General features: G+C 41.7%; 1 protein-coding gene across 8 annotated transcripts in view; it reads left to right on the forward strand.

Annotated features, from left to right (window-relative positions):
- ERICH2 (glutamate rich 2) overlaps positions 1–12,701 on the forward strand; it is a 46,112-nt gene that overhangs the window by 3,970 nt on the left and 29,441 nt on the right. For 3 of the 8 annotated variants that reach the window (XM_078847959.1, XM_078847960.1, XM_078847962.1), the window contains exons 3-7: positions 4,098–4,131; positions 8,657–8,693; positions 11,750–11,783; positions 12,069–12,117; positions 12,369–12,405. In XM_078847959.1, the coding sequence (XP_078704085.1) occupies positions 4,098–4,131; positions 8,657–8,693; positions 11,750–11,783; positions 12,069–12,117; positions 12,369–12,405 (191 nt within the window). Of the gene's footprint in view, positions 1–372; positions 2,757–4,097; positions 4,132–6,339; positions 6,714–8,656; positions 8,694–11,749; positions 11,784–12,068; positions 12,118–12,368; positions 12,406–12,701 lie in introns of those variants that run through there. The other 5 variants (XM_078847963.1, XM_078847964.1, XM_078847961.1 and 2 more) reach the window with 3 other exon arrangements.

Consider the following 12,701-nt stretch of genomic DNA (forward strand, 5'->3'; position numbering starts at 1 on the left):
CATAAGAAAGCATGGCAGCATGTGGTCCCGGTGTTTGCTGGCATTCAAGCAACATCCGTTCTTTATCTCTCTGTGTTATCCTCAGGAGGGTGATATCATTCATGGTCACCTGGTTGAAATAGGTGAATTTTATTCAGGGGACATTCAGAGGTGGCCATTCCTGCTGGGCTGTTTGCCTGTGGCTGAAAAGAAATCATTCCCACTGTTAGCCACGCGGTGTGGGGAGGGGTGAAGCAATCATCCCAGAGAATTGGGTGTGAGGGGGGTTTCATTGGGTTTATGCTGCACGTTAACTTGAAAACATCAGCCCCTCCTTTTAAATGGCCAATGTGTCTTTTTCAATTTTACTCTCCCTTTTTTTTCCTCCCGCAGCTGCAAATGTTTCAACGCTGCCCCTAGCATCTCCGTCCCAGAGGCTAGCGCAGTTAAGAAAGTGAAAAAAACGCATGCGCGATGAAATTTTCTCTGAGCTCATGCAGTCCTCCCGCATTGGAAGAGCCCAGCAGAATGCGTGGAGGCAGACAATGTCAGAGTCCAGAAAAGCACAAAATGAACACGAGGACTGGAGGGATGTGCGAGAGGATAGATGGCTGGAGCAACAGGAGAGGTGGCAGCAGCGTCATGAGAGGAGGCAGGATGCAATGCCGCGGCTACTGGAGGATCAAATTGATATGCTCCGGTGTATGGTTGAGGTGCAGGAAAGGCACAGACTGCCACTGCAGCCCCTGTGTAATCAATCACCCTCCTCCCCAAGTCCCATAGCCTCCTCACCCAGATGCCCAAAAACGCGGGGGCTCCGAGCACCCAAGCACTCCACCCCAGAGGACTGCCCAAGCAACAGAAGGCTGGCATTCAATAAGTTTTGAAGTGCATTGTGCCTTGTCCTTTCCTCCTCCTTCTCCACCCTTCCCGGATTGCCTTGGCAGTTATCCCCCTATTTGTGTGACAAATTAATAAAGAATGCATGAATTTGAAACAACAATGGCTTTATTGCCTCTACAAGCAGTGATTAAAGTGGAGAGGGGAGGGCCATTGGCTTACAGGGAAGTAGAATGAACCAAGGGGATGGGTTTTCATCAAGGAGAAACAAACAGAACTGTCACACCGTAGCCTGGTCAGCCATGAAACTGTTTTTCAAAGCTTCTCTGATGCGCAGCGCGCCCTGCTGTGCTCTTCTAATCGCCCTGGTGTCTGGCTGTGCGTAATCAGCGGCCAGGCGATTTGCCTCAATTTTCCACCCCACCATAAACGTCTCCCCCTTACTCTCACAGATATTGTGAAGCACACAGCAAGCAGTAATAACAATGGGAATATTGGTTTCACTGAGGTCTAACTGAGTCAGTAAACTGCACCAGCGTGCTTTTAGACATCCAAATCCACATTCTACCACCATTCTGCACTTGCTCAGCCTATAGTTGAACAGCTCCTGACTACTGTCCAGGGTGCCTGTGTATGGTTTCATAAGCCATGGGATTAAGGGGTAGGCTGGGTCCCCAAGGAGAACTATAGGCATTTCAACATCCCCAATGGTTATTTTCTGGTCTGGAAAGTAAGTCCCTTGCTGCAGCCATTCCCACAGACCAGAGTTCCTAAAGATGCAAGCGTCATATACCTTTCCCGGCCATCCCACGTTGACGTTGGTGAAACGTCCCGTGAGATCCACCAGTGCTTGCAGCACCATTGAAAAGTACCCCTTCAGGTTTATGTACTGGCTGCCTTGGTGCTCCGGTTCCAAGATAGGGATATGGGTTCCGTCTATCGCCCCACCACAGTTAGGGAATCCCATTGCTGCAAAGCCATCACCTGTAACCTGCACATTTCCCAGAGTCACTACCCTTGATATCAGCAACTCAGTGGTTGCATTGGCTACTTGGATCACAGCAGCCCCCGCAGTAGATTTGCCCACTCCAAATTGATTCCCGACTGACTGGTAGCTGTCCGGTGTTGCAAGCTTCCAGAGGGCTATCACCACTCGCTTGTGAACTGTGAGGGCTGCTCTCATCTTGATATTCTTGCGCCTCAAGGCAGGGGAAAGCAAGTCACAAAGTTCCATGAAAGTGCCCTTATGCATGCGAAAGTTTTGCAGCCCCTGGGAATCATCCCAGACCTGCAACGCTATGCGGTCCCACCAGTCTGTGCTTGTTTCCCGGGCCCAGAATCGGCATTCCATGGCATGAGCCTGCCCCATTGCCACCAGGATGGCTAAATTGCCGGTGCCCATGCTTTGAGAGAAGTCTATGTCCATGTCCTCATCACTGCGCTGCCATCGCTTCCTCGCTTGCTTTTGCAGGTTCTGGTTCTGCATATACTGCATAATGCGCGAGGTATTTACAATACTCATAACTGCGCGGTGATCTGAGCGGGCTGCATGCTTGCCGTGGTATGGCGTCTGCAGGAGAGCAGAGTTGCAGGGGAAGTGGTGGTTGGATGACCAGTTTGGAGACCTACTGTACCGTCTGCTGCCAGAACACAACAGCTGAGCGGGCTGCACGCTTGCCGTGGTATGGAAAGACAAGAGCAGCCAAGCAGAGTTGCAGCAGAAGCGGCAGATGACGACAGAGGACCTGCGAGACCACCAGGAGAGCAGAGTGGCAGTGGAAGCGGTGGATGACGATGGTCATATAGAGGATCTGTGAGGTGGATTCATAGCAGCAGGAGAGCAGAGTGGCAGTGGAAGCGGTCATTCGATGACTATGGTTTGCAGACCTAGTGCACTGTATGCTGAAAGCAGTATGGCGGCCGCACGGGGAAAAAAGGTGCGAAACGATTGTCTGCCATTTCTTTTACGGAGGGAGGGGTGACTGATGACCTGTACCAAAACCACCCGAGATAATGTTTTTGCCCCATAAGGCATTTGGAGCTCAACCCAGTATTCCAATGGGCAGCGGAGACTGCGGGAAATGTGGGATAGCCACCCACCGTGCAACGCTCTGAAAGTTGACACTAGCCTCGGTACTGTGGACGCACTCCGCTGACTTAATTCGCTTAGTGGGGACACACACAATCGACTGTATAAAATCTCTTTCTAAAAATCGACTTCTATAAATTGGACCTAATTTCGTAGTGTAGACATACCCTTAGTGCTTGAGAAGTTACCATCTGGTGGCTGCATGAGATGTGATTGGTGTTCTCAGTGTGGCTACTAGTGAAAAAGTATCCACATCGTAAAAATTATCACCATAATTGCTATTAGTTTCAGCAGTAAAGCCACGGACTAAATGGGCATGAAGAATGCATTACCCTCCAACCCATAGAGATGGTCCATTCGAATCAGATTAGTGCCATATTGGCAGGGCAATATAGGAAAGCTTTTACTGTCATTGTCCCAGACTGACAGCCCTGGAGACTGAAGTCCCTCTTTCACTGGTTTTGATGAGCACTGAATTCACATGATTTTGTTTAGAAAAATATAGGTGTACAGTTACATAATTATCTGATGAACTTAGTGCTAAATTCTCCTCTGAGAAGGGTGTGTATAAAAATGCCAAGAAGTCTACTGTCAGATTTTTTTTCCCAATGATTTCTTAAGTTTCACTGTGTATGATTCTCCACTCTGTCACACCAGTGACCAAATACAACAATAGAAATACAGCTGGCCAAGTAGAACCCTTTTTCAAAAGGGGATAGCAGATTGGGGGAGCACAAAAACCCATACTAGTAAATAGGGGAGAGAGGCATTGGGCGACTGCTACCAGGGATCCACAAACACTACCAGTTAAGGAGTTGGAGAGCTGATCTTTTTTACTGTCATTATATGGAATTGGGATTTTTGTAGCTGCTTAACATACAGTTAGGAAATTGTATGTCACAGAAATATATTTTTGTATACTTCATGTCAATCCCTTTCACAAATAGTTCTGTTTTTGAGTCAGAAGAAAAGTTGTAGACATCTATCTGAGGTATGCAATCAGACAATTTGTAGCATATAGAAAGTTTGTCACATAACAGGCTAACTGATTCTGTTTAAAAGAACATTTTGAAGAATTATCTAGTCGGATGAATATCGATATTCATCCAACAAATTTGTTTACTGTCCCCATAAAATAAAATGTGTTTCTTAATGATAACTTGAATTTTTTTCCTGTCAATTTTTTCAGGTCTCTGGAATGCTGGAAGTGATTGGACCAGATGGTACTTGTTATAAGTTATCAATTAATACAATTGTTTTAAAAGTGAAGAATTGTGTTATTATTTCCAACATTTGAATTTAAAAAACTGTAGCTATTATATTTGCTTGTAAAATCATAAGTAAGCATATTTTTTTCATCCAGATGTTTTTATTTTCTCAAACGGAAGGGTTTTTTTTTCATTTTTTTAAGAAATGTCCCTCATATTTGCAGCTTGTCTTTCAGAGTGGCCACATTCACGCTTTTTCAAAGCTAATAGCAGTATAGTGATGTGGATCTACTTAGTGGTGTTATCCTGTGAATTATGTAGTTCACATCTCTGCTTTCCAGGAAATTGCACAGACCAAGGAGTAAGAATCTGCTAACAAGCTTAGAGACTTAGTATGGAAATACATATGTGAATTCCCAGTCCTGCTTCCAAGTTTCAAATTAAAAATGAAGGGAAATCTTTTCAACACCTCCTCATGGTAAAAACATAAATTCAGATCATGAATTGGGTGTGATCCACGATGGTACTTAGGCAGTTAAGTCTCATTTTCAGGCACCGCTGTTATCCATAAAACTCCTGCTCAATTGCCTTCTAACCCTGTAGGTGCCTTGTCATAAATATAAAGGGCAGGGTAAACACCTTTAAAATCCCTCCTGGCCAGAGGAAAAATCCTTTCACCTGTAAAGGGTTAAGAAGCAAGGATAACCTCGCTGGCACCTGACCAAAATGACCAATGAGGAGACAAGATACTTTCAAAAGCTGGGAGGAGGGAGGAAAACAAAGGGTCTGTGTCTGTCTGTGTGATGCTTTTGCCGGGGACAGAACAGGAATGGAGTCTTAGAACTTAGTAAGTAATCTAGCTAGATATGTGTTAGATTATGATTTCTTTAAATGGCTGAGAAACTAAGCTGTGCTGAATAGAATGGATATTCCTGTCTGTGTGTCTTTTTGTAACTTAAGGTTTTGCCTAGAGGGATTCTCTATGTTTTGAATCTAATTACCCTGTAAGGTATTTACCATCCTGATTTTACAGAGGTGATTCTTTTTTACTTTTTACTTCTATTAAAATCCTTCTTTTCAGAAACTGAATGCTTTTTCATTGTTCTTAAGATCCAAGGGTTTGGATCTGTGGTCACCTATGCAAATTGGTGAGGATTTTTACCAAACCTTCCCCAGGAAGTGGGGTGCAAGGGTTGGGAGGATTTTGGGGGGAAAGACATTTCCAAACAACGCTTTCCTAATAAAAATAAACCCAGATAAACATTTGGTGGTGGCAGTGGAAGTCCAAGGGCAAAGGGTAAAATAGTTTGTACCTTGGGGAAGTTTTAACCTAAGCTGGTAAAAGTAAGCTTAGGAGTTTTTCACGCAGGTCCCCACATCTGTACCCTAGAGTTCAGAGTGGGGAAGGAACCTTGACATGCCTCAACTCATTCAGCGCCTAAGTTTTTATCACTGAGCATGTGTGCTGCAGTCTCACTAGGCAGCTGGGCGCCCATTTCCTCCCTGAGTCAGGCTTCAGTGTGCATGCTTTAGTTACTTGGGCACGTATCTCCTGCCTGAGTTCCAGAGCAAGTCACAAGCTGGGGAAGATAGTCATTCAGCTGCCTAAGTTGCGTGTGGGGACCTGATCTGGGAGGCATGAGCAGAGGCCACCTAACAGATCTTGCCCCTCAGGTGAGTTCACACAAGACAGCCAGGAGTTTGGGTCGGAGGAGGAAGAATTCCCTTATAAACTCGTGGATAGGCTACTCACGTAGTCCCCTCTCCTGCTGAGAGGGACAGCGGATTTGAACAGGGATTGTCCACTTCTCAGGTGACTGCCCTAACCATGAGGCATTGTAATGCTTTCCCTGTCCCAATTAATATTTAATTATTCAATTATTTAATAGAAGTGGAACAACTTCAACATGCAGGATTTGAGGGAGACCCACGTTGGAATATTTCATAACACGCATCTGTTCAAATCACTTTTCCTCAGAAGGAGGGTGGACTTGAACTGAGGGCCTCCCACTTCCTGGGTGAGAATCCTATCTGCTAGGCAAAAGGGTGTAAGGGAGGTGGTCCTCTTCCTCCTCCTCCTCCTCCCGTCTGTTTTGTATGAACTCACCTGAAGGGTCCGATCCAGTAGGCAGTCTCTGAGTAAGTCTACCATATTGGGCCCCTGCATGTGACTTAAGCTTCAAATGCCTGTCTTCCCTGGTTTGTGGATTGCAAGCAGAGATGGGCACCTCCCTGCACCCTAGACTTAGGCACCTATCTCCATGAGACGGACAGGTTTTAGCACACATCTGATTGATGTTGCCCATTGGTTGGCTTCGGTGGCTGCCCACCTAGTATGCTGGCTTTGAAGATCACAGTCTAAGGCTCCTATCTCTCCCCATTCATTGTATAGGAGCTTAGGCGCCTACCTCAGGCTTTGTGGATCACAGTGCTGTTCTTGTGATTTTTCTAGAAGCCAGGTGCTACAATGATCAGCATCACAACACCTAAGTCCCTTCCTGCATCTGGGCCTTTGAAACTGTACTGCACACCTGGCTGTGTCATAAAACTGGAACTCCGTGTACCATATGCAAACTTTGGAAATGAACTGTCTAACAGTCTGTATTTATTCAGTTAATTGTACATACTTCTTACATTTATAAAGTCATCTTGCTGTAGTTTTTTTGGTTCAGTGATCCCAAAAGGTTTTTAATTGTCTGTATTTATTTATATAATGATACACACAATTTTTTTATAAAGAAAACTGGCCCTATTTCTGGTTTATAATTATTCAGAAGGAAAGAAGGTTGTTAAAATATCTTCTGTTGGCAGTTGATGAATACATTAGATCGTCTATACCATGTATGCTCTGTCCTTTCAGCATAGAGTCAATGGTTCAGTATAACATGTTTGGAATATACGGCAAGCCATTGAGCACATGCCATTGATGACCAGGGACTCCATTGAGTATGCTTAGGTAGATGTTACTCTAGAGTACTGCAGTATTTCACAGTTCTTCCTGGCTTTCACGTCTCTTCCTGGCTGTTTTCTAAATTTGATCTACATTCATTCACAGAAGAGTGTTAATGAACAAATAGTTCTAAAACCTTTAGAAAGGAAGGAAGACCATACAGAATAATAGAACTTCACAAGATTTTAAAAATCTCCTTTAGTCTACTGAATAAATGTAACTTGTGAAAAATATTTTAGGTGTCTTCTGAGTGATGTCAATGGGAATTTGCCCTTGATTATATGGTAGCAGGGTCTGGTCTTTAAACTTTCCAGAAAAACTGAATATAAATTGGCTTTATGCACCCAAATTGTTTTACAATAACATTATGCAGAACAAGAAAAATTAGTGATCATTATGCACTCAACAAAGATTCATATTATCTTATACTGTACACTTAGACTGTTTTATAACTGAGGAAAGGAATGTTGACAAGACTACGGGATTTATCCCTGACTCTAAAAGTTCTATGTGATTAACTTCTACTTGGATAGCCATGTGATATAGACAATATGAACCTTGGTTTAATGTCTCATCAGAGGTACAGTATTCTTAATTCCATTTTCAGCACTGGTTATAAGCCCTAATTCTAGTATGAAATTTGGACCCACAGTCTTCTTGTCCATGGATGAGTGCTACCAAATGAATTATAATTAAACTAAGAAAATTGTAATTTACTTTTTTAAAATTATATTTTACAATAGTTTGATATCAAAAAGGAAATGTACAAAGATAAGATTCTTGAGTTAGTCTCACATCACCAACACTAAGTCTGTTCTATGTGACATTTACAGTCCTCCATATATAAAGGAAAAGAAGACAGATAATACAGAAACATTTTTAAAAATGGCATTGTATCAGAGATTTTTGAACACCCAGGTAAAGTCAGGGAGAAAATTAATATATAAAGTGAAAAGTGCTAATGTAATGTATAAATTGACATCTTAGCAATCCATTAATAGCTCAGTGTTTTGAAATATTCAGTGCTTCAAAAATTTTCTGTTGTCCGGTTTTATAAACCATTTTCTTATATCAGAAGGGTAGCCGTGTTAGTCTGGATCTGTAAAAGCGGCAAAGAGTCCTGTGGCACCTTATAGGCTAACCAACATATTGGAGCATAAGCTTTTGTGGGTGAATACCCACTTCGTCGGATGCATGTAGTGGAAATTTCCTGCCTTATAGACTAACCGACGTATTGGAGCATAAGCTTTCGTGGGTGAATACCCACTTCGTCGGATGCATGTAGTGGAAATTTCCTGCCTCTGGAAATCTCCACTACATGCATCCGACGAAGTGGGTATTCACCCACGAAAGCTTATGCTCCAATACGTCGGTTAGTCTATAAGGTGCCACAGGACTCTTTGCCATTTTCTTATAGGCTCACTAATAATTATCAAGTGGTACGTTGGTATATATATAGAAACTTTGTCCGCCCAACGTTAACTGTACACTTTGATAATGAACTAATTGTGAATAGAAAAATATACAGTTTGAAAAAACATGGTCTGTTCTGTGTTGTGCTTAATACATCATGTACATCTTTCTGTTTAGATGGATTTATTCTGGAAGCCTGCTTGACAATGTCAAGGTAAGAAAAGAAAGACGCAGTCTAGGCCCCAAAAAAATTCCAGAAGTTTTCTGTTGTGTAAGACAAGCTGTAAAGAAATGTGAGATGTGTGAATTTGGGGAGACCTGGTGGTAGAGGAAGAGTCAAGGCGATCTGCTGATGGCCTCCCACATCCACCATCTATTGGTCTATTCCAGGGATTGGCAACCTGGCAGGCTGCGGGCTGGTTTGTTTACCTGCAGCGTCTGCAGCTTTGGCCGATTGCAGCTCCCACTGGCTGTGGTTCGCTGTCCCAGGCCAATGGGGGCTGCGGAAAGCAGTGCACGCCAAGGGATGTGCTGGCCGCCCTTCCCGCAGCCCCCATTGGTCTGGGAAGGCGAACCACGGCCAGTGGGAGCTGCGATTGGCCAAACCTGCGGACACTGCAGGTAAACAAACCTGTCTGGCCCGCCAGCAGCTTTCCCTGGCAGGCCGCGGGCCAAAGGTTGCCGATCCCTGGTCTATTCTTTCCTTTATACGTATTTAAAAGTAAGTGAAATGAGTTTTCATTGGCTCAGTATATAATAATATGCAATCTTTGGGGCCAAAAAGCTTCCTTTTTTAGGTTTTGGAAGTTTCTACCAAAACCATAATATATATAAAATGGATTGTTTTATTTGTTTACTGTGATTTGCAATGATACAATACAAAGTGTTACATTCAATTACCATTTCAGATGTTAAAGGTTCTTCTATTGCATTAAATTGATCAAGCACAAGAGGAGTCATGCCCTGTGGTTAAATCAAAATTTTAATACAAAAAGGGCACATTGTGAAAGATAAAAAAAGGTTAAATATAGCATTTATTATAATTGTTGTGATATGACTGTAAAATGTCATATTTTCAAGCACTTCCTTAACAGTTAAATTCACATCTTGTACTTTGAATATTATAGATTTGTGCTCGTGATGCTTAGTTCTGGTTGAGAAAAATGTATCTTTTCAGTTAACTCATACCTGTTCCCAGCCCAAAGGAGACTTTTTTATTCTGTTTTTTTAAACATTTTGAGTCTGTCCCATATTGATTAGGTCCCTATCAAGGTGGCTTCTGGCCCACAATAATTCTGACCTCTCTGTGTTGCACAGCTCCACAGGCTGCTCCTGAATCTGCGAGCTATCTCCTCTATTTGTCAGCGATAGTATGCCATGCAAGTTTCCATAGGAGTAGGGTGTTGTACATATTTGTTCTCGATGCCAGACAGCAGAAACATTATTTGACTCCTCTTGCTCCCTCCTTCCTTCCACAGTAGTTTAATGAACAGGAGCTGTCTGCCACCTGTTGTCTCTTAGATAAGTTTTAGAAATGTAAAGAAGCTTAAAGAAATATTCTTAGCCATTAACAGACCAAAGATATGTCTCCCCTGCTAGTTCTGGAGTAATTTTCTTGTGTAGGTCTGTCATAAATATAAAGGGAAATGGTAACCACCTTTCTGTGTAGAGAACTATAAAATCCTTCCTGGCCAGAGGCAAAACCCTTTCACCTGTAAAGGGTTAAGAAGCTAGGATAACCTCGCTGGCACCTTACCAAAATGACCAATGAGGAGACAAGTTACTTTCAGAGCTGGGGTAGGGGGGAACAAAGGTTTGGTCTGTCTGTGTGATGCTTTTGCCGGGAACAGATCAGGAATGCTCTTCATAACTCTTCAGAACTTCTGTTAAGTTACTAAGTAATCTAGCTAGAGATGCGTTAGATTTCCTTTTTTTAAAATGGCTGGTAAATAAGCTGTGCTGAATGGAATGTATATTCCTGTTTTTGTGTCTTTTTGTAACTTAAGGTTTTGCCTGGAGGGATTCTCTATGTTTTGAATCTGATTACCCTGTAAGGTTTTTACCACCCTGATTTTACAGAGGTGATTCTTTTACTTTTTCTTTAATTAAAATTCTTCTTTTAAGATCCTGATTGCTTTTTCATTGTTCTTAAGATCCAAGGGTTTGGGTCTGTGTTCACCTATGCAAATTGGTGAAGATTTTTATCAAGCCTTCCCTAGGAAAAGGGGTGTAGGGCTTGGGGGGGATATTTTGGGGGGAAGATGTCTCCAAGTGGACTCTTTCCCTGTTCTTTGTTTAACAAGCTTGGTGGTGGCAGCGTAGGGTTCAAGGACAAGGCAAAGTTTGTACTTGGAGGAAGTTTTTAACCTAAGCTGGTAAGAATTTGCCTCGGGGGTCTTTCATGCAGGTCACCACATCTGTACCCTAGAGTTCTGAGTGGGGAAGGAACCTTGACAAGGTCCAACCTCATGGCTTTAATAGGAGTGGAGAAAAAAGAGGACTACATGGACCCAGATTAGGGAGTCGTAGAGTGTAGGGCATGGCAAGTTTATTTTAATGAATCTCTAATGGTGAAAAGACTGGTGTAAATTGGACATTTAAAAAAAAAATCACTCTGTGGGTTAAAATGCCTGCACCTGGTTACATCATTGCTGTGTGGTGGTGTACTGGTGCTACACAGTATAAAAAGTCCTAGTTTAGATAAGGGCTAACCTATACTGAGGAAAGTTGGCTCACAATAGAGAAACAAGATTTTCTGAAATCATATTGTAATCACCTGTGCCCTGTCTACACTAAATAGCTTACTTACAATATTAGTAATACCATTGCAGCTGAAAGTGTTTTGTATCTACTAATATTCCAATTCAGAAAAGCTCTTAAAGACATATTTAAGTCCTAGTGAGCTCAGTAGTAAAAACGTAAGGGATTTACAGAATAGGGGATGGACTTAAGTGTGTGCTTAAGTGCTTTGCTGAATCAGATCATAAATCTGGTTATAATTCTTTCTAGTGTGGGTGTGGGCCCTAATGGCGAACCCAGCATCCTAGGCTAGTACAAACCCGGGAAAAGGCCTGTGTATTTTTTGTTGAGTCAGACTTTAGAGGCCAGATTAAGTAATTGTTGCAGTAATTGCAGTTGTGTAAGAATTTGGTGCCTTCCAGATTTATTTTATTTTATTTTGTTTTGCTACCACGTGTCCACTTGAACAAACAGAAATTCCAGTGTTCAAGGAGTATATGTGTTAATACAAATGTCTGTGTTTTCTACTAGGCAGAACTGTTTAGAAAGGATAGATACCATAAAGGTAAGACTTAGTTTTCCATAGGATTTACTTCGGCATCTCTTTCATGGGCAATTGATGTGTTTTGTTCTTCATTTAGCTATTGCTATTGAAAAACAATAGCTACTGCTATTTGAATTTTTGTATGTGTGGTGAAGAAATTTCAAAGCTCCAATTCTGAATGCTGGTGTGGAATTCTGTTAAGGTTACTGGGAATTTGCATCACTGCAAGAACCCTCATAAATGCGGGATGGGTGTCTTAAGTAATTACAGCGGGTTTCATTTTTAATGTTACTATTGTTATTTTAGGACCAAAAGAATGGACAAAATGGCAGATTACATGTGTTTGGTCCAAAAGGTAAGTGACCTAATAATGATTTAGTATTGGGGGGGAGAAATTTTTTTTTTTTATTATGTGTTAGCTTTCCCTGATGATTTTAAAAAAATCCAGTAAGCAAGTTTTTGAGTAGTTTAGCAGTGCAAATTTTATTTGCAACTTTGAAACGTTTTACAATATCTGTCACAGTCAAAGAAAGTTTAGAATTGAAAATCAGAATTTGTATTAAGTAAATCAGAACTTGAAACAGCTGTTGTTCATTTGTTTTTTAGAAGAAGTGGTTATTGAACCAATTCAAACAATGCCATGGTAAGATGATGTCTTTGGTTTTGCAGCTGATCTATTACATGCCTTTTTAAGCAATTAGAGCTAGATAATGAAATCATTTGTCACCCAATTAATTTTGAAAGACTGGAAATGCATGGATTAACGTTTGGTTCAGTTGGCACCATTATTATTTAGATGGGGTATTTAAAATAGAATTTAAATCTTGATGATATTGTAGAAGTACATATTGTTTAAATTAAGGCCTTTAAATTTTGAGTTATTGAATAGTTATTTTCTTTGTTTGATTTTTTTTTTTTTTACTGTTGTAGAATATACTT

Source organism: Lepidochelys kempii, chromosome 11, assembly GCF_965140285.1.
Source record: "Lepidochelys kempii isolate rLepKem1 chromosome 11, rLepKem1.hap1, whole genome shotgun sequence".
In the NCBI taxonomy this organism is placed as follows: domain Eukaryota; kingdom Metazoa; phylum Chordata; order Testudines; family Cheloniidae; genus Lepidochelys; species Lepidochelys kempii.